This window comes from Balearica regulorum, chromosome Z, assembly GCF_011004875.1.
Source record: "Balearica regulorum gibbericeps isolate bBalReg1 chromosome Z, bBalReg1.pri, whole genome shotgun sequence".
NCBI classification, from domain to species: Eukaryota; Metazoa; Chordata; class Aves; order Gruiformes; family Gruidae; genus Balearica; species Balearica regulorum.
The window spans coordinates 67,116,111-67,136,997 of record NC_046220.1 but is presented as its reverse complement, the minus strand read 5'-3'; the positions used below and the strand labels follow the sequence as shown (position 1 = coordinate 67,136,997).

At 41.7% G+C, this 20,887-nt stretch overlaps 1 protein-coding gene across 1 annotated transcript in view; it reads right to left on the bottom strand.

The window, feature by feature from the left end:
• ANKRD55 (ankyrin repeat domain 55) overlaps nucleotides 1–20,630 on the bottom strand; it is a 54,077-nt gene extending 33,447 nt beyond the window's left edge. The window contains exons 1-6 of the mRNA XM_075739994.1: nucleotides 20,265–20,630; nucleotides 13,346–13,468; nucleotides 11,383–11,513; nucleotides 9,185–9,294; nucleotides 5,722–5,782; nucleotides 2,022–2,150 (exon numbers count right to left, since the gene is read on the bottom strand). Coding sequence (XP_075596109.1) covers nucleotides 2,022–2,150; nucleotides 5,722–5,782; nucleotides 9,185–9,294; nucleotides 11,383–11,513; nucleotides 13,346–13,468; nucleotides 20,265–20,304 — 594 coding nt within the window. The 5' untranslated portion in view covers nucleotides 20,305–20,630. The remainder of the gene's footprint in view (nucleotides 1–2,021; nucleotides 2,151–5,721; nucleotides 5,783–9,184; nucleotides 9,295–11,382; nucleotides 11,514–13,345; nucleotides 13,469–20,264) is intronic.
• Between the last annotated feature and the right edge of the window lie 257 nt (nucleotides 20,631–20,887).

Below are 20,887 nucleotides of genomic sequence, written 5' to 3'. Positions count from 1 at the left end.
GAGAACAGTGACGAGTGGTGTTCCTCAGGGGTCGGTACTGGGACCGGCACTGTTCAACATCTTTGCCGGCGACATGGACAGTGGGATCAAGTGCACCCTCAGCAAGTTTGCTGACGACACCAAGCTGTGTGGTGTGGTCAACACGCTGGAGGGAAGGGATGCCATCCAGAGGGACCTCCACAGGCTGGAGAGGTGGGCCAGTGCGAACCGCATGAAGTTCAACAAGGCCAAGTGCAAGGTACTGCACGTGGGTTGGCGGAATCCCAAGCGCAACTATAGGCTGGGCAAGGAATGGATTGAAAGCAGCCCTGAGGAGAAGGACTTGGGGGTATTGATTGATGAGAAGCTCAACATGAGCCAGCAGTGTGCGCTTGCAGCCCAGAAAGCCAACCGTGTCCTGGGCTGCATCAAAAGAGGCGTGACCAGCAGGTCGAGGGAGGTGATCCTGCCCCTCTACTCTGCTCTTGTGAGACCCCACCTGGAGTACTGCATCCAGCTCTGGGGGCCCCAGTACAGGAGAGACATGGAGCTGTTGGAGCGAGTCCAGAGGAGGGCCACGAAGCTGATCAGAGGGCTGGAGCACCTGTCCTATGAGGACAGGCTGAGAGAGTTGGGATTGTTCAGCCTGGAGAAAAGAAGGCTCCGGGGAGATCTAATTGCATCTTACCAGTACCTGAAGGGGCCTACAGGAAAGCTGGAGAGGGACTGTTTATCAGGGAGTGTAGTGGTAGGACAAGGGGTAATGGGTTTAAATTAAAAGAGAGTAGATTTAGATTAGATGTTAGAAAGAAATTCTTCACTGTTAGAGTGGTGAGGCACTGGAACAGGTTGCCCAGAGAAGCTGTGGAGGCCCCATTCCTGGAATTGTTTAAGACCAGGATGGATGAGGCTTTGGGCAACGTGGTCTAGTGGAGGGTGCCCCTGCCTGTAGCAGGGGGGTTGGAACTGGGTGATCTTTAAGGTCCCTTCCAACCCAAGCCATTCTATGATGCTATGATTCTATGAAACCTCTACTTCAGAACAACAAAAAAATTGAGCCTATTGTATATGAAACATCTGTGGGACCCTGTGGTTGAAGAAAACATATTACTTGTTCTAGATGTCCTTACTCATTTACAAATATAGTATGCGGCAGTCCAGAGCTTTTAAATTTCTTTGCTGATACATTTTTTTAAGATGAGCAAACTTACACGAAAGGGTGAGGATGCAAATATTTAGTCATTGTAGGAAAATGTTATTGCATTTTCATGCAAGTTCTATTTCTGCTTATCTAGTGTGCAGGTGTTTTGAACATTGATACTGGAACTTGCTATGGCAAGTGAGCAAGTAAAAACATAGTTATATAATTTCATCTGGGAAGTTTTCTGCAGTAAAGCTTAGGCATGACTTAGTAAATTATGCTATATTTTAGACTGCTTACTACCATTGCATAATACAGTGTTTAATGCCACATTAAACCTGTGTAGTTTTCTTCTCTAATGATAACCTGAGTGATTTTTAGTAACTTGACATTTTTTTGCACAGGAGATAGGAACATACAGGTCAACAGGAAATTAGTTTGGTTCCTTGTCTTCCTTAATCTCAAGAGAAGTAGGGCCTCAATGCTTCAGCTAATTATTCCACAACTATAGCTGTTTAAATGTGTTTTAACTTGTACTTTCATTATTTTATTCCGAAAGGCCTTTGGCAAGACTATTTAAGCTGGTGATTTCTGCAACCCTGATTTAGTGAAAAAAATTAAGCATGAGTTCAACGTGAAGCATATACATAGTCCCGGTGAGATAAATGATAACTTTGTTCAGGGCAACAGTGCTGAGCCTATATTAAGTATGCCTTGCTCTCCAAAGAAGATGTTAAATCCTTGATCTGTGCCCACTGGCAAGATGCTGGGGATGTTAGTGGGCATTCTTAGCATCCATTTTCCTTGTTTCACAGTCAAAATAATTGCTTTTGGAGTATTCAGGACATGATCTCAGCTCAAGCAGCTGCCTGCAACTGGTGAAACTGCAGCTGTGGCTCACCTGTACTGCCCAGTGCAGGGCTGTTTTGAAGTCTTTGTCCACCAGAGTCAGTTCTGCTCCCTTGTGCAGCAGAGTCTGGGTGTGCTGGGGCATGTTGTGGAAAGCAGCCCAGTGGAGTGAAGTCATTCCCTAAAAGCCACAAACCCGGAGAGAAAATAATCATCAGTCATGGGAGCACCCTTCAAGTCTCTGTAGATGAGCTACACAGTTCTTGAAACCATTTGGGGCTGACAGACTCCTCCCTCTCCCTCTTGGTTTGGAATAGCTGGTAACAGCTTCTGAATTAGTGAAGTCATAAGGGGCAACAAAGCAATTAGCTTTTTAGAGTTATTACAGAAAATGTATACAAATATGAATGCTTCTTTCGTACGTGACTACAGCCTGTTACAAACAGTGCGTGGTCAGGACCAGGACGGCTGGGGGATGGTTCCTTACTGCTCAGTTTGGATCCTGTGAGAAAAGCCTGTTTTAGACTGGTGCTTTGACATGACACAGTGTGATGTTTATCTTAGGTCTTGTCTTTGATCCAAAAAAAATATTATAAGCTAGTATTTTAGCTGTCACTAATCAGCAAGCTAAGGAACTGGCCCAGTGATGTCAACAAAAAAGTCACAATATAAACATCGCATATCTACTGTTTAGGGAGAAAACAAAGCAAATGGTAAGCTGTTGACCTGCCTTTTCATTCCATCATAGTTGTGTTCAGTCAGTCTTGGTAGATCAGAGTATTCATAGCTTGTATTTGCACCTTCATCAGCATTGTTATGCATACCTATATGTTACTTTGCATCCATAATATTAAAGATTTACTGTATAAAGTTACTCATTCAATGTGTTTCTTAAAAATTGCTAGTGTTGTTCAGATGTGGTAATATTTTACTTTGGGCAGGTGTTGTTTACTATCTCTTATCAGGGAAAATGCATTTCAAGGGTTTCCAAAATTATAAAAAGCAAAAAATGTACAATGGAAAAGAAATTAAAACTTGACATGGAACCCCATAAAGCCAATTGGCAACAGCTCAGGTAAAGTATGAGCTATAAAACATTGATGCAGGCAGCTTATCAGTGCATTAATAGTAGAAGATGGTAGCAGTGATTTTCTAACTAAAACCTTGAACGCCCTACCATTAATTTCTCTCACTCATCAAGTATCTTATAGGGCTTTTCAGGTCCCCGGATGGTGTAAGTATAGGTGACGACAAAATACAGCAGTTGAACAAGAGCAGTTTTGGTTTTAGTTGCGGTTTGCAAAGCTTAATCATGGGGGTTTTGGTTTTGTAAAATCAAAAATGAGGGTAAAATCCTACCCTAACTGAAATTAATGGGAGCTCTGCCATTGACGTCAGTGGATGAAGGTTTTGACACAAGGGACTTAGTACTGTTGATGGACACTCAGTATCTGAGAGTCCTGTGAAGTGAGGCTTCAGTGAAGTGATTTCCAGCTGGGAAATGGGTCCTCCCCACTAGCCCTAGAGAGCAGAAACAATCACTGAAAGAGGAGAAGCTACAGTGTACCATGCCAGCTTTCTGTCATCCACTCTCAGTCTGTTGATATGGACAAAAAAAATCTTCAAAAATCAACTTTCTCTCTGTTTCTACTGTGGTAACCAGCAGTCAGCTGCAACATTAGAGTGTGAGAACCGTGGGTAAGTATCAAATATCTCTCTAGTACAGGGACACAGCTTGGAGAGGTCAGTAGCAGATGCTTAGGGAGAATATATAAGAAACAAGGTTTGATGATATACAGTCACCTAAAATTTGTAGTCAGGCTAAAGACTTCCTATGACATCTATACCTCTACAGGATAACAATGCATTTTCTGAAAAAGTAATTATTTTAATTTTCCTTAAAACTGCTGTCTGATGATTTCTGTAGGTGTCCCCATAATTTTAGATGTAAAAATAATAATTCTTTTTTCATCTTCTCCATGCAATTTATGATGCTACGGACTTGTATGATATCATCCTTCTGACATAGTTGCCAAGCTGAAAGTGCTATTGTAGTTTAGTTTGCTATAGTTGTTAGCCTGCCTATGAGAGGAAGCTCCTGTGTAACTATTACCATCTTTGTAGTCCTTTTCTGTTCCTTTTCTTATCTATCCTTTTCAGATTACTCTTGCAGCCGACATTCAAGATGCGGGTGTACCAAGGATTCTGACAGAGCATAACGCTGTTTCCTGTTTTGTTCTCTATTTCTTTTCTAATAATTCGTACATTCCACGTGTCCTTTTCGGAGAACCCATCTGAGCAAAGAGCATTGAGCTGCTTGTGGTGGCAGCTCACCCATGTGGGCCTGCTGCAGTGGGCAATGGCTGTCTAACCTGCACCCACCTGATTTGTGCATGGTGAACCAGCCTTGAGTGGTACTTGTAGATAGACTACTGTTTGTGAGAAGAAGCATGAGAGTGATATCAGAACTGTGAAAGCTGAAGATCCAGCAGAATATAATATTAAAGCTGAGACAGCCAAACAATTGTGCATTTATAAAGAACAAGGAGCAACAGGGGAGATAAAAGGAGTAAAACCAAAAAATGGCTGTGGGAAATGTAGTGTGACACTTGTTTTGCCCAGATTCAAAGCTTTTTCAGGGAATGTTTCTTCACATTGTCATCTCACAGGCATCATAAGTAAACCCACAGAAAGCCACAGTTGTGGAAACTCTGAAACCTCCAGATGTATTTCTTACTGTTTTCATGTTCATGTATTCATCAGGGTGTTTTTCTCAAGTGTGAGATGGGAAAACTGAAGTGTTTTACTTATTCTAAAAGAACAGCTCTATTAGCCACAATAATTTGTGAGGATCCACATTTTTCAGAACACATGAATATTCAGGGCTTAGTACTAACAGTTGAACAAATATCTTCTCAAATGACAGTGAGCTGGACTAAAAGTTCCAAATTGCATGTAAGTGATGCATTACAGCAAAACATTACAAATTATGATCCATGGTTCCATACAACTCGTTAGCAACATAATTCTATACCAAGACAAAGCATATGTCTGGCTTAGGTTGTTGTAAGCAAACCATCAGTGGATAAGGAAGGTTCATGGAAAGAGGGAAAATTAACCACCCTGTGGTGGTTCTGGAATTGTGGATAAGACAAATCCTTGAGCAATTGTGAGAGTGAAGAGAAACATATGAAAAGACATCCAGAGTCTCTCTTGTGTCTTGGCTTCTCTCTTTGGAGAAGAATACATTTGGGAAGTGAACGCTGTCCTGTGTACACTATATGTATATATATATATATATACACACACATGCTGGGCACAATTCTTTACGGATCAGAGGCTAGCATAAATATTTGTAGCTGCATGGCTGTTCTGTGTAATACCAGATTTACAATGTTTTTTCCTGAGAACAGTACTTTAATAATGGGATGATTGGTAAAGGTGAAGATTTAGTCCAATGTCTAACTTCAGAAGAATCAAAAGCAGTTAATGTCTTGGCAATTGAGTGAAGAGACTGATTCAAGGTACCTCCATAGTTGGCAGTATATGGAGGTTTATTAGCCTAAAGGTGCACCACCTAAAGAAGGAAAAATGAGATAATGCTTTGCAGAGTTCAGCAAAAGCATTATGGAATTTTTTGACTAGTGCATAGTCTTATCGTAAAATTGATACTACAATGGACTGTTTCTGAACAGCATGACTTGTATGGTCCCAGAACATGGGACTGTGACTTGTAGCACAAGTTCACTTACCTCATTGTCTTGATGATTAATTTCACTAAGATTTGACTGCTGCAGAAGGACGTTCAGGAGCCTGTGGAAGCAATGACATAATCAATCTGCTGTACTCCCAACTAAACCTGAAAAATTGACATTTTTTTTGAGAAACAAAGCATGCAATTTCAAGAAAAATCAGTATTAGTGATAGGCACAGGTCAGAATCTTAGGTCTGAGCTTTGTGATACTAGAAAAGCAAATAGGACTTTATGGCTTTCTGTAACAACAGAAGTTTAGTGCTGGGAATTAAAAGCAGTGTCACTGGGAAGCATTCCTGTGCTGATTGCCAGGCTAGAATCAGAATGTGTAATACTATACCAGTGTGCGGTTTTTGGTGGCTTAGCAATTAATTGTAATTTTATTTTATAAAGTTTAAAACAAACAGAAATGCTAATGTTCAGTTCCTAAAATGATTTTTCAATCTCCATAACTCTTGGAGGAATGTGATATTGTGTACGTGTTTGTTTGTGTGTGCATGCATGCATACTATATATTTACACACACATGAATAATATTTTACAATGCCTTACAGTGTGTCTGCTGGGATAGGGCCATTGTTATAAAATATAGCAATGCATTGGCTAACATTTTATAGAATATCAGGCTACAAACACTCCCCTCTGGTGGAGGGAACAGTTCTAATAAAATCGTTACACGAAATATTATTCAAGTGCAGTAATATTTTTAACACTGCATAGATTTTCCTTTTCTTTTCCTTTTGGTATCCTATGAAGAAGTTCTGACATCACTATAGGTTTGGTGAAGATGGTTGTATTTTATAGTAGGATGCTAAGTGTACATGTACACTTAGATCATGTACACGTATGGACCATGGAAATGAAAAGGACCATCCTGTCACAGGCAGTAACAAAGCCAAATAGCATAGATCCTAACATGGATGTACCGTTCTTAGGATTCTAGCAAAAGGAACAATAAATCCTTAGTGGATCCCTAGGTAAGATCATAATGCAAATCTGAAGGTTTGATTTGCTGGAAACCTTCAAAATACGGATATTTAAAAGACATGCTGTTTTGCAAAGAAATTAAAAGATGATGAAGTGTCAAGGAGGGAACTCTGATAAATGTCCCTCCCAATAATGCGCAGATAAATGTATACAACCATGCATTTATTCCCATGCCCAGGAGATGGAATGAAAATCTTTTGCTGCTTTTCATCAGGACAATCTTCAACAACTTCCAGCGTGTTTTCTGGATTGAACTGTGCTCAGGTGTGTGGATCAGATCAAGTTGAGAATGTTGCATGATATATTTGTTTTTTCCCCCCTCCCCCAGTAATAAACAAGTAGATAATGTAAATTATTCAAAAGAAAGACACTTAGAATTGCTTAGGGATGATTTGGGCAATTCTGTAGATGAACAGCCTATCTGTTGGTAACGGCATTTGCAGGTGCCAGAAATCCCAATTTAATTTTTTTCTGACTGGAATATCCCTAAAGGGTGAAGACTGGGCATATCCAAATGCTTTGCTAGGACTTCAAATCCGTTTGTATATGGATACAAATACTTGTAGAAAAGGGGTGTTACACCTCCTTTTCTGAATCACACAACCAATGGCATAACGGAGTCATACTACAGGAACTCTGAAAAGGATGGCATTTTAGAATTGCTGTGATTAGTTTGGTAAAAAATTGTAAAAGGGAAGAGACATTTTATGGTCATTTGGCACAATGACTCAGAAGCTCAAAAAATCAGTATCTGAAAACAGGTCTGGGTAAAAATGGACTGGTGAGCAGAAAGAAAGTGAGATAACCACAATATGCTTGTAAAACCCATTTATCACATAGTTTTGTAATCTGATACATGGTTCTGTAGTTTAAGCCCAGATATAATCAATGAAATCAGTCTATGCAAATGAAATCTCATTCTTTGAGTATAAAACCTCTATCAATAACACATTTTGTCTCACATATCCTTAGACCATTATGGCAACATAAGTGCTACCACTGAAATACGTAGATATTCAGCCGTGCAGCTGAGATTTCTCTGATATCTACTCTTAAAGGCATACATCAGGAAGTGCATGGATTCTCTTTCCACCTTTCCTCTAAGGCTCTGTGGAACACACTGAAGCACATACACCAGTTATCAAATCAATACATAAATTGCCTGATCACTATCTCTGTCTTTCCATACGGTCCATGTACTGCCTCCAGCAGATGGGGTTGTAGCAGCAGGCTGCCAGCTTTCAAACTTGGCTGAAAAAGCATTTCAGAGATGTCCACTGCATGCACCCTTTTGGGAACGACATGGGATTCAAGAGAGTGACAATGACTGTGATGGAAAAGCCTCCTCCTCAATGCCCCAGGCCTGTCTTCTGGGCATGGGGAAACCCAGGGAGAAGACAGAGGGAAAGGAATTGAGCAACTGGTAAACTCCTATGCAGAGCAAAGGTCTGCCCATATCCATGGAGAATGTGAAAAACATTCAGGGAATCTTGTGTGCTGCTGGTAAAGTAGATTACTGTTCCCTTTCAAGAAGCAGCATGTGCAGTGTTGTACAAACATTGTCTTCTTTCTATGGAAGCTTTGTTTAATGATAGTGGCCTGTACTTTTGCAGCAACCTCAAACTATTCTCTCCAAGTGATCCATGAAAAGCAATGATAACGTCAAAAAATCAATAAAGCTGTGAAAAAAGGCTGGAGAGCAAGATCAACAGAAATGCACAGAAGTCTGGGCTGGTCTGATAGGGCAACAGCGGCAAAACTGTAGACTCAGTGATTAAGTCTCATGAACATTTTGCATGTACTGAATGTTTTACCTGTCTTTAATGTCTTCCTATCCCTCCAGACACAATTTACTTAGGAGAGTTTTTTGAGTGAATTTATTCAGATGTACAAATCAAAATTTGTTAAAACCTGTAAATCACAGGCTGGAATGAGACAAAGAGGATCTTTCCTAAGACTTCTTCTGAAGGTACTCTGTAGTTGTTACTCCACCTTCAGTAAGAGTAGTTAAAAATGAGCCAGTCCACCAAACCTCAGCTGCTTCTTTATAGTAGGGTCTCAGAGAGGTTGTTGTGTGGAAAACTTTTCTCACATTTGCCACACTACTTGGAGGAGAAGGCCAGAGAAAGACCTTCCTGTGATATTTCGTGTGAGGAGGTGGCAGAAGGGTAATTGGTAAAGGGAAATGCAGGGTTTCAACTTCTATTATAATTTTTTTTTTCCCTTCTGCTGTTGTGATCTTAAACCAGGCTCCTCAACTTACTTGGACATATACCTCTCTTACACAAGTGTTGTACAATGCTTTTTCTCCTCTTTACCCCCTTTATGATAACCGCTAAACAAAGGAGCAACTCACAAGTGTAACTGTCACAGCTAACCTTCCTGACTCGGGCTCCCCTTTGGGCTGGGTAGCTTGTGTTGGTGACTACCTGTTGAGATTCAACCAGCAAATGCTGCTGGAGCCTGCGACATACCTCACGTCAGGCTCTGCGGTAGCAGCGTGTAGTGGTAACCTCCCTCTTTTGTCGGGTATATTCTGCTTAGCACCGTTTCTGAGCAGGCTGATACAGCCTTCCAGCCAGCCCTACAAAAGAAATTAGAGCATGTCAAAGAGGAAAGTGAAATGCATCAGGCCAGATCTTTGCTTGGTGGTTCTGGCATCTGTGTGTGACTGTAGCTGTTTCTGCCAGCAGAAGAACTGGTCTTTTATTTCCCCAATAGAGGTCTTTCAGCACTGAGAGTGCTTTCCCTTTGGAGTCTGAGTCTCAGCCTAGCTCAGTCATTCATTTCTGTGATAAGGTGTTCTCTTTACACTATATTTTGGTTTTTCTGCAGCTGTGGCAAGTACTGACTGAGTAAACAGGGATTAAAAACCTGCTAATTCCCGTATCACAGGCAAATGCTAGACATATTCCTACATGTGGATTTAATTAGGCTAGGTTAAACCAAGAAAATGAGCACTTAATCTCATTTCCTTTATGAGATTTTAGCAGGGATGGCTACTCAATAGTAAAAAGCCTTAGAGCGTGGTCTTATAAACATTGTTGCAGAAGTTTGAATTAGTGACGATGTTAGACTGAAAACAGCACCAAAACAGATGGGATGAATCGGTTCTTGGACTAAAACCTTCTATTGATCACCTCAACAAAAAAGCAAGTAAACAATTTGGTTGTGACTGCATAATCTTTCAGTGTATACTTAAGTCCTGGGGAAATCAAGCATGTGTTTAACTGTTTTGTTCAAACCTCCGCAGGCAATCGATAAAGATTGTTCCCTCCTGTATGAGCTATGTCGCATTACTATTACCAGCATTTAGAGGGAAAACTTGTGGAATGATGGAAACAGAACATCCCTGTTGCAGGTCCCAGTGGAAGTATAAGACCACTGAATTCTGCACGCAATTGTGACTGTGGAGCTCTGCTGAATTCAGTTCTCTGGGCAGACATCACAGCTAAATTCTCTCTAGACCTCAGATTATATCCATCAGAGAAACAGAAATGGAAACTTCGAAGCCTGGGTGGTTTAAATCTTTTCCAGTAATTTCTTTTTTTTTCCCCGAGAATATTTTTTTCCCCTCTGGGAAAAGAGGAAGGAAAAAAGGAGCATGACACTAATTACGGGATTTTTTTGAAAATATCTGGCAGAGGAAATGTTTATGCTCAAGTAAGTGGGACATGCTCCTTGCACTGAATGAGACTGCCTGTTTTGCTATATTCTACACTTACTTTCTGGCTGAATATTGAATAGCTGAGCAGAAGCATTGTTTTTGTCCTGAATTTGCAGGAAGAAACTGGATGCAAGGGATGTGATTTAATTAGGCTGCCACAGTATCTGTTTAAATGAACTGGTGATCATCCAGCCATAACTCATACTATGCAGCATGGGTAAACATTCCTTCCTCCTCTCTGTCCAACTAATAATGGAAGCCCATGGACAACCCCTCTGCTCAACTAACTTGGTCCCCATCCTCTCTCTGAATCCTGAATTCCCTCCAGTGAGGAGTAGCAGACTCAGGGGAAGAGGACCATCGTTCTGTGCTTCAGAGAGCACCACATCTCCCTTCCCACACTTCTCAATTGGATGTCTGTCCCTGCTATTGCTTGTACGTGGGTTGATAAGGGGTTGGATTGCTTATGATCTGAGTGTCTGCACTGACACCTGCAGCACCTTGAACTTAAGTTCTTAACCTGACCATCCAAGGTCCAGCACTACAGTGAAAAAAAGCAATGCCCTGGCTCATGTGATGTGCAGGAAAACATGCCTGCTGACCACCAGAATTTGCTCCTCTCTGGAGCATAAAAACCTCGTGCTGACAGGGGGAGGGGAGAAGTTAATCTGCATATTAAGAACAAGAGAGGACCTTCCAGTGCACAGAAACAAGTGGCTTTTCTGAAATCACATGGAGCACAGATCTAGTGAGATCCCCAGACCATGCACTGATTTTTACAACCCAAAAGAGAAAGGACACTATGACAGGAGTCCTGATCCTTTTCTAATAATCATTGCTTCCAGCTTTGCATTATAGTAAAGTTTACAATATCACTGTTGTCTTTAACCAAATGTTTTGTACTTTTTTTCCTTCTGTAATATAAACAGAAATCTTATTTGGTCTGCACATTTACTCCCTTCACTTCGTCTATCTTTCCATCCTTCTGCCCCCAAGTCTTGGTACCAGATAAGTTGCCAGAGATAAACTGGTACGTCCAAAAGCATCTTGAGTATTAATATTGGCTCCCATCTTCAACAGAAGCTTCACTGTATCAACCTGGCGTCCTGACACAGCATGCATCAAAGGTGTGCAACCTGGGGAAGAAAGTCAAATTTTTATTTTGTCAAAGCCATAAGATAGAGATATTTTCTTATTTGCTAATGTTAGCACTGGCAAATTGACAAATCCTTTCTCTGACAACTGTCCAACAGTTGTACTCAGTTTTTTGCAGGCAGGAAGTAACTGCTATGCCAGTTACTGACCACTGATTTTAAAAAGAGCATGACTTCATTAGCAAAAGCCTTGCCTCATTAACTCTGCTTCTGGAGGGAAAAGTGTTTTTCTGTTGACAAGCTCCCAGTATGAACTGTTGGCTTTGTACACTGTTTTGGAGGCCGATATTCTTCAGAGTGGCTAGTAGCCAGATGGTACTTGGCTAATTTTGTCAAACCCCAGCTTCATTCTGTCTCTATGTATTTAAAAGATTTATGAAATCAAGCCCTGTCCTGTGCAAAGGTGTATGTGTGTAAGTTGACACTTTATGTAGACAACAACATATTTTAAAGATTGGATTTGCTCTAGAATATTTTCTTTTCTGTTGTCATTAGAACTTATTTTATATTCTGCAAACAATTTCTATGCTGGAAAAAACCTGAAATCTACATTCAAACCCAATATTCAAATTCCATCATGAATTATTATATCTTTTCATTGCTTCCTCTTCCTTCCATTCTGCTAACTGCTGAATAACAGCAAGAAATTTTGCTGCAGAATCTGACAAAACAATTTAAAATTACTAAGCTGGGAATAAACATGAATATGAGAAACTGTAAGACTACTAGAAACTTCAGACACAACTGAAGAATAATTATTCTTACTGGATTCAATGAGACTGCTGAGCAAATGCGTGCTACTCAACCTGAGGTTATGCAGACTCTGCCATATGTTCAAGATATGATCCATATGTTTTGTCTTGCAAGATTGGTTTTTAGTTACATTTGTATGTACAACCTAGTAAACAAGTTTATTCTGGAGCTGAAATACTTCCATTTGCTGATCAGTCTGTCTCCAACAACTGCCCTTCATACCTAGTCCCTCTCCCATTAAAGATAGGGACTGAGAGCATTTTGTCTTGATTAAGCATTTTCCCTAATGACCAATAGATGCTTTAAAAATAACAGGATGGAAGGTTAAGTGTAGGAAAAATTGGTAACTTGGTAAAAGCTGGTAAAGATTAGAATAGACAGTGTTCATATATACCCTTTAAAAGAAACTGCAATAAAAAAATACTTTTGAATAAACAAAGTCTTCCTTGAGAGAAGCTTCCAGAGATCTGTGGCTCTAATTCACTTGGGAAATAGATGCATACAGAACCCAGCCAATGGACAGCACTTTGTATTGACATTAGGTAGTAACCTGAACACGAAATGAAAAGGAGCATAGTTGCACAGATAAAACAGATTATTTAGATCATTGCACAACCAACCCTTTGGCAAAGTTACATGACAAAATCATTCAAACTCTGTCTGTACACATACTTTTTAAGTGAATAAGACTGGAACCCTCTACTCTAGAGATGTGCAGAATGTATAACACTTGGCTTTGATAAAAAATATTCTTTTTCCTTCCCTGAAATGACAACAATTTCTCTGTATCTCCCTAAAGAAGATAAAATAGATTCATTATAAAGTACTGTCTGATTATAGCAAAACAACTTATTTGTATCCATATTAAAAAATAATAAAATTACAGGGGAAAAGAAGTACTCAAACTGAGAATTTCCAGTGAATGTTCCAAAGAATAACTCAAATTTCCCATATTCTGCTACTAAATATAATTTACTGAACACAAAAATCAGGAAAAATGGAAAATTTAATTGCAAGTTGAAGCAACTAAACCCCTGAAAACAAGGTCAGCTTTCATTTACCCTCGCTGTCGCAGTACTCCAGGATGGAAGGATCTTCTCGAATCACCGCAGTTAGTGTGTTCACATCACCATTAGCTGCTGCTTGGTAAACCACAGACAAGTCAATCTCTTCTACTGCATCACCTGCAGGGGAGGAGTATGTCCATGGTAAGCAGAGAGCAAGTACAAATGATTAACAGTGAAAATAATGACACTTATTTCCCTGAGTTTTTATGACTATATATCTCCAGGTGGAACAAAGTGTGTCTAAACAGCACTGTGGTTTTTATTAGTCACCTGAAATATGTTTTCCTCATAACTTCTTCCAAAAACTGTCAGAGACAGACACCAAGAGGGCATAAAAGAACTTCTGGAAAGTTTCCACCTCTTATAAGAAATCATACTAATGTTAATGTAACATGACTTGAGAACCAATGAAGTAATAACTGAACCAGCTTATAATATTGTTGGCTATGTTTTTATGAGATTGGATGAAATCAGGACACAGGTGTTTTCAGTTTCAGTGTTATCCTTGCACCAGTCAGAAGCCTGAGCCTTTTTACTTCCTTTCCCTGAGGTTTCCAGGGGAATGCTCTTCTCAGGAGAGTGAACTTCTGGCAGCAATGGGTTGTGTTAATAATTCCTTTAAAATGGAAACGTGGACCCAGGACAGGTTTATTTTCTTTGGCAATTACAGCATTATTTAAAGCAGATGCCTTGCAGGACCTGTTCCTGAATTCTCCTCAGATTTTTGTTTCTAGAGAAATTAATGTGATGATTGTCTTTTTGCTTCTTTGCTTGTAACTTCCTTCCAGACTGGTCATCCCATGCTCCACATGCCTACACCTTTGACTTCAAGTGGACTACTAACCTGTTAACTTCAGAAGTCAAAAGAGTTGATTTTTTTGGTGCAGGGTCAAATCTGTTTGTGGTGGGTTGACCCAGGCTGGAGGCCAGGTGCCCCCCAAAGCCACTCTGTCACTGCCCTCCTCAGCTGCACAGGGGAGAGAAAACATAACGAAAGTCTCATGGTTGGAGGTAAGGGCAGGGAGAGATCACTCACAAGTTACTGTCATGGGCAAAACAGACTTGACTTGGGAAATATTAATTTAATTTATTACCAATCAGATTAGAGTAGGGTAATGAGAAATAAACCCAAATCTTAAGAACACCTCCCCCCACCTCTCCCTTCTTCCCAGGCTCAACTTCACTCCCCATTTCTCTCCCTCCTCCACCCAGCGGCACAGGTGGATGGGGAATCATGGTTGTGGTCAGTTCATCACACAGTGTCTCTGCCGCTCCTTCCTCCTCCGGGGGAGGACTCCTCACACTCTGCCCCTGCTCCAGCCTGGGGTCCCTCCCACAGGAGACAGTCCTCCACCAACTTCTCCGACGTGAGCCCTTCCCATGGGTTGCAGTTCTTCACCAACTGCTCCAGTGTGGGTCCCTTCCATGGGGTCACAAGTCCTGCGAGCAAGCTTGCTCCGACGCGGACTTCCCATGGGGTCACAGCCTTCTTCAGGCATCCAGCTGCTCCAGCGTAGCATCCTCCATGGGCTGCAGGTGGAATCTATGCTCCACAATCACCCTCCATGGGCTGCAGGGGGACAGCCTGCCTCACCATGGTCTTCTCCAGGGGCTGCAGAGGAATCTCTGCTCTGGTACCTGGAGCACCTCCTCCTCCTCCTTCTTCACTGATGTTGGTGTCTGCAGAGTTGTTTCTCTCACATCTTCTGACTCCTCTCTCTGGCTGCAATTGCTCATGGTGTTTTTTTTTTCCCCTTCTTAACTATGTTATCCCAGAGGTGCTACCAGCATGGCTGATGAGCGTTGGCCGGCAGTGGGTCTGTCTTGGAGCTGACTGGCATTGGCTCTGTTGGACACGGGGAAGCTTCTTACAGAAGCCACCCCCATAGCGCCCCACCAACCCTTGCCTTGCAAACCCAGTTCACTGATGTGAAGGTAAAACACTGTAGATATGTATTGTTGGTCAGCCACAGTATCACGTTTAATTTTAAAAAGAGTTCCTGATCTCTATTAACTCAAAAAGAAGGACAACTGCAGTAAGCACTGCTGTTCACTGTGGCTGAGGATCAGAGCATAACATTTGTCCAGCCACTGCCCTACCTTGTTAGCAGAAGAAAGTAAAACTGACACCTAAATCAGACTAAAGAGTTGATCAAAGGAAAGAAAGATTAAGTGACTGGTGACTTATACTTACTGTCATGTCTTCTAGAGATAGCATAACTATGTCAGCTGTGCAGAAAAAAGGGTGATGGTTTAAAGAGAATTTGAAAAGTTAGTAAAAAGCCTTTTTTCATAATCAATTAATACATTATTATTAACACTTTGATATAAATTATATTTTAAACATTGCCATTTTTGAGTAATAAAAGACCTTTAAAGACAACTTTCAAGTATTAGCCACACTGTTCACGTTGTGATCAGATGTTGTTGTAGCTGAACCTGCATGAGATCCACGCTGGGGTTTACAGCCCAACGCAATTCCCCACATATGACCTTCTCTCCCTGTGATGCCATCATCACTCTTGACTACAAAACTTGGCTGCCATGGAAATACAATTGGCTCTTACCCTGGGAGAGGTTAGCCTGTCAAAGCTGGAGCTCTGGTTGTGGGCCTGGGAAAACTAGAAAGCTGATGTTAAATCTGCCTTCACCAGTCCACAGATTCCTTCTCCATCACTATTCAACTGAAGAGAATTTATTTTTTTTTCTTTCTTCTAGCTGGTCTTTTCAATTACACATTTGATAAAATTTGTAAATTAAAAATGTTAACTTGATTTTTATTCTATTGGGCAGTCTATTGCTGAGGGAACTGTTCATTTGGCTCAGAAGCTTTTACCTGTGGGCTTGTGAGATCAGGAGACATTAAGAGTCATTGCTTCTAGAGAGTCATCACCAATGAGTAATATATGAAAAAAGAAGTGACTTTACTACAGGGACCATTAATCAGATTTCCTTATCATGCCAGATCTGCAGACTGCTCTCCCAGCAGCAAAGACATGTTAACATCAAGCTCAGGTCTGAGCTAGTCCCTTTCTCAAAAAGGGGTGTAGTATTGCCTGGGCAAAAGGCAAGTAGACAAGGCAGAGGCTCATTGCTTGTGTTTTTCCCATGCCTGCTCTCACAGAACATGGCCCCCACTCCTGTTAAGGGATGGTGGCATGAAGCCACATCCAAGATTCACACTCCCCCACCCATGAGTCCTAGCTGTCAGAGCAAGGAGAGGCCGGTAGACCAGGCTGTCACTCTGCTGGTGAGGGGCCAGTAGGAATTGATGAGTGCTCATATTGTCCATCTGACATAAAGACTGACACTAATTCCATTTCTGTAGGGTGACATGATTTCAAGTAGGGTGTCTTCAACATGACCTGTGTGGCTTTGGGTGTGGGGGTGAGGAGGAAGACAGATGCATGGTCTTCTGATGCTTCAAATGACAGGAAGCAGGAAATGCCAGGAGGGCTTGGGTGTTATTTAGGCTGGATGCACTTGGCTCCAGGTGACACATCTCCCACTTCATCTTCCTCCAGCTTACCCTGTCAAGGAATGATAGGGCATGGGTGCAAAGCTTGTAGGCCATTTCTTTTTGCAGACACCTTCCTGGGCAGAAGAGGAATGGTTCAGAGAGTGGGCATTTTGCAGGAGGTAACAGTGAGGTACTGAGCGCTTGTGTCCCCCTCTGTATGCCTACCCTGCTGGGGAGCTCGGCTGTGGCAGGGGCACCAGCACCACATGGGATAAAGGGATTGCAAATGGCCAAGTGCCTGCCCGTCACCCTCAGGAAGGCAGAAAGTCTAAGTAAGAGCCTGCATATGGAGCAAGGGAGAAACTGCAGGCTGGCACAGTTAAAAGCCAATCAAAGTTGAAAAAGTCAAAGTTAAAAGCCATCTATCTGAAATAAGGCGCAGTATTTTAAAAGCATGTAATTTCCGTAAGACAAAGTAATTGTCTTTTGGTCAGAAAAGGGAACATATAAAGAAACACACAGAATGATCACAGGATTTAGAGCAATGAAATTACACTGCTTGTGACATTAATTGTCCCCTGGCCCACCTATGAAGAATGCATATTATACGCAATTTGTGATGACGACTGATGTGTTGTTTTACAAAGTGCACATTAGATGTATGTAAGCACATGCTTTCTCCAGCATTGGATTTTTAAGGTCTAAATAATTTTGCTGAGGCTTAGTGTGCATGGTCTTGACAATGACTGATGTAGACCTTGCTAAAACACTATGTTTTGAAAACTGAAGGCTGGATAACAGGATAATTTATGTTCATTGAGAAGAAATATTTATATGTATAATTTTCTCTTTCCTATAGTCCCCCTTGTCTCCACCAGATGCCAAATGCTTTATGTGATTTCCAACAGCTTGTTGACAGGACACAATGCTAGACAGTTTACTTGATTTCAGCATGTCAGTGTCAAGGGTCAGTGGGAGGTGGATGAGTGCAGTTTTTGGAAATTGTAATTCACTCTCTAATGTTATGGATTTATTGATTGCTTAACAAAAGTAATAATCCCTGTGTGTGCCTGGCCAGTCCAGGCCTTTGTCTATCATCTTCTCTGTTTAAATAGTAAACGTTTGAAGCCAGGTACAGCACACATTTAAGTGGCACCAAGCAATATTAGGAGGGGAGGGCGTTCTGATGTTGCTTGGCTTCTTTAAGTCCCATTTTGCTACTGCTATTGCTATTGATAAGTATTATAAGATATTAATAAGCAGTACCATAGGAAGTGTTGCAAAAAGACAGTAGGATTTTCATGCCTGGAATGCTGGTTTTTTGATCTGTAGCTGGGACAGGTTTCTGATGTGTGGGGTAGATACAGGGTTTGTGGGGAGGGTTGGTTTATTTTATGGGACCAACAGGTATTGATCTGGTGTGTTTCAAAGTTAGTCTGTATTCTTCCATTGTTATAAATTGCTCCAATGAAAGACATTCTCTTTGCTAAAAAAATTATGCATGCTTAAATCAGTAATGTGCCAACACATTAACATGCTGTTTAGATAAAATCAAGCATACACTGTAAATTTTGAATAGAGCTTTCTTTGCATGATAACTAATGGGTTCAGTGTCCCATTACTGTGCGTTGTCTGCCTCTGCTCCCCATCTACCTCCCACGCAGCTAGCAGGGAAGACAAACAGTAAGTCACAAATCATCTAATGAGCCAGCATCCCTGCAGTGGTGGTGGAGGGGAGACGCTGAATTTATCCAGAGGGGACCCTCTTATTGGGGAAGTGCTATGCGTGGGGTGTTACATGAGGATGGAGATGATGCTGGACAGGAATAAGGATGGGTCAGTGTGGAGAGTGGCCTGGCAGGAGGAGGGCTGCAGATTAGGAGCAAGGGGAGATAAAGGCAGATGTTGCCTCCCAACTCTCTCATTTCTATCCAGGTAAGTGGTTTGGGTCAGTGGTGTCTTGCATTGCTGTCTGCCCCCTTATCCATCTGGACACTTGACTTCTCCTTCCCCAGCCCTGCTCATACTCCAGCCTCATTCCCAGCACCGCTTCCCTGGCAGCCATCCCCATGGCACTGAGTGTGCAGGGTCTCCCCTCTCCCTCCCCAGTCTAGGCACTGCTGGGTCAGCATGTGGCACAGGGCATACTCATAGTGCCTGCAGAAGGAAAGCTTGAGAACAGCTGTTTGGAGCTGCAGAAGCTCAGTCAGCCCCACACCTCTGTCCTCTTGGGGAAAATGCTCCTTACATCACTCACACATGACATAGGAGCACCTGTCTCTATTTCTGCAGTACAGATCCCCCTTTTCCCATTGCATTTTCCTTCCTCCTGTATCCTTGCTGGTAGTATTTTTTGTCTCTTTTCACTCAGTTTTGCTTGACGGCTTTGCACTCTTCCCCATCAACTCAGGGTGGGGTCATGAGTGGGCTGGTGTAGACCAGTACTCTCAAGACTTGCTTCAGGCTCGGAGCGCTACTGTGTCTGAAAGGCAGCCAAAAGTCCACTGCTTTACATGGAGCGTATTTACTTTGGGTTCACCAAAGAAGTGTAGGCAAGAACAAAAGTACAACCTGTGGGACTCGACTGCCCAAAAGGCACTGTAGTGTCTGTCTTCCTCCTGCTCTTCATCTTTTCTCTACAGCCAGCGCCTTTGTTGTGGGACCAGCACATCCGTGTCAGCTTGGACAGTTTGCAGGTATGCACTGGAAGCTGTGGCCGCTGCACACAAATTATTTGGCAAGCTGACTTAAAGAGAAATTTGTGGCAACACGGATAATCGACCAATGACAGCTTCCTGCTTTGGGAACATAAAAGGAATGCCACTACATTCCTTATAGTGGATTAAGCTGTATGACGTAAAAGCTTGTATTGGCAAATAAAGACATGAAATTCAACTATTTAACTTATATTTCCATAGCAACCTTACCATGTAGAAAATCTTCATGTTGCAGCTTAAATTCACTGTTATGGCAATACTTACTTATGCAGCTAAGATTTGCTGAAGCAAAGTCAGTCACTTGTCAGCATCTTGTCCTTTTAGTGTATACAAACTATAGACCTATGAAAATCAGCTTTTCTTAAATTTTTACTCCATTTTAAACTGGTCTGCTTGCTAATATTGCAGTTGTTTTTATGTGCATATCCATAAGAGGACTAATACATAATATAAACAATAAATATATACATACATCCCTCAATGCTGAGTGTAAGAGCAATCAGATACTGTTACTGTTCTGCTGAAAAAAAATTTATTTTTAAAAATCACTGTAGCAATACGCTGAAATATCCATGTCTAAAGCTGATATAAGAAATTCCTTCATGTGTAACCAAAACAAATCCCTATGATCTTTTCCAAAAATTCTTGTTACTGATTCTGTCAAGTAATCTTAATACATTTGCTTGGGAGGCACGGGAAGACCAGAGGATTTTGAAATTAGTAGTAGGTGACTTACCTTTGTGCTGATCAAACACTGATGAAGAACTGAAATCCATTGTTGTCTATCTCATTATTTACAACCAGATCAGACAAATGCCATCGCCAGGGTTTTCAGGGAAGAATCCCATATATTACAGTAAACAATTCAATGATAGCTGTCACCAATCTTCTTGTCAGAGAATTAAACTTGCTTTACGGCTGCAGGTTGTTGTCAAGACAAGGACATTATCACTAGCCTGATGGTAACGGTATATTCTGTTTGTTATGGACCCTCTTAAAATTACATCCCTGGAAGCTTGACTGAGCTTCTGAAAAATGTCTTAGCTTCAGCGTGTGAAACTGCCTACGAGCAGCTCTGAGAGATGCTGCAGCTCATCCAGCCTCAGCAGCTGAGCGCTGCCCGTAGATAAATAAGCCTCGGAGGGTGAGTGGGACTTGGCTGGCAGACGGAGCATGTGCAGAGCTGCCAGCGTAGGTCGGGTGCAGACGACATCCTCACTGTGCGGATGACATCCTCGCTGTGCGGGCCGAGCAGCATGTGCAGCGCTCACAGACAGCCCTGCGGGCAGCCTGTCTGTACCACTGTGCTCTCAGCATGTGTCTGAGGATGGTTTGTGAAATGATGTTTTCAGAGATTAC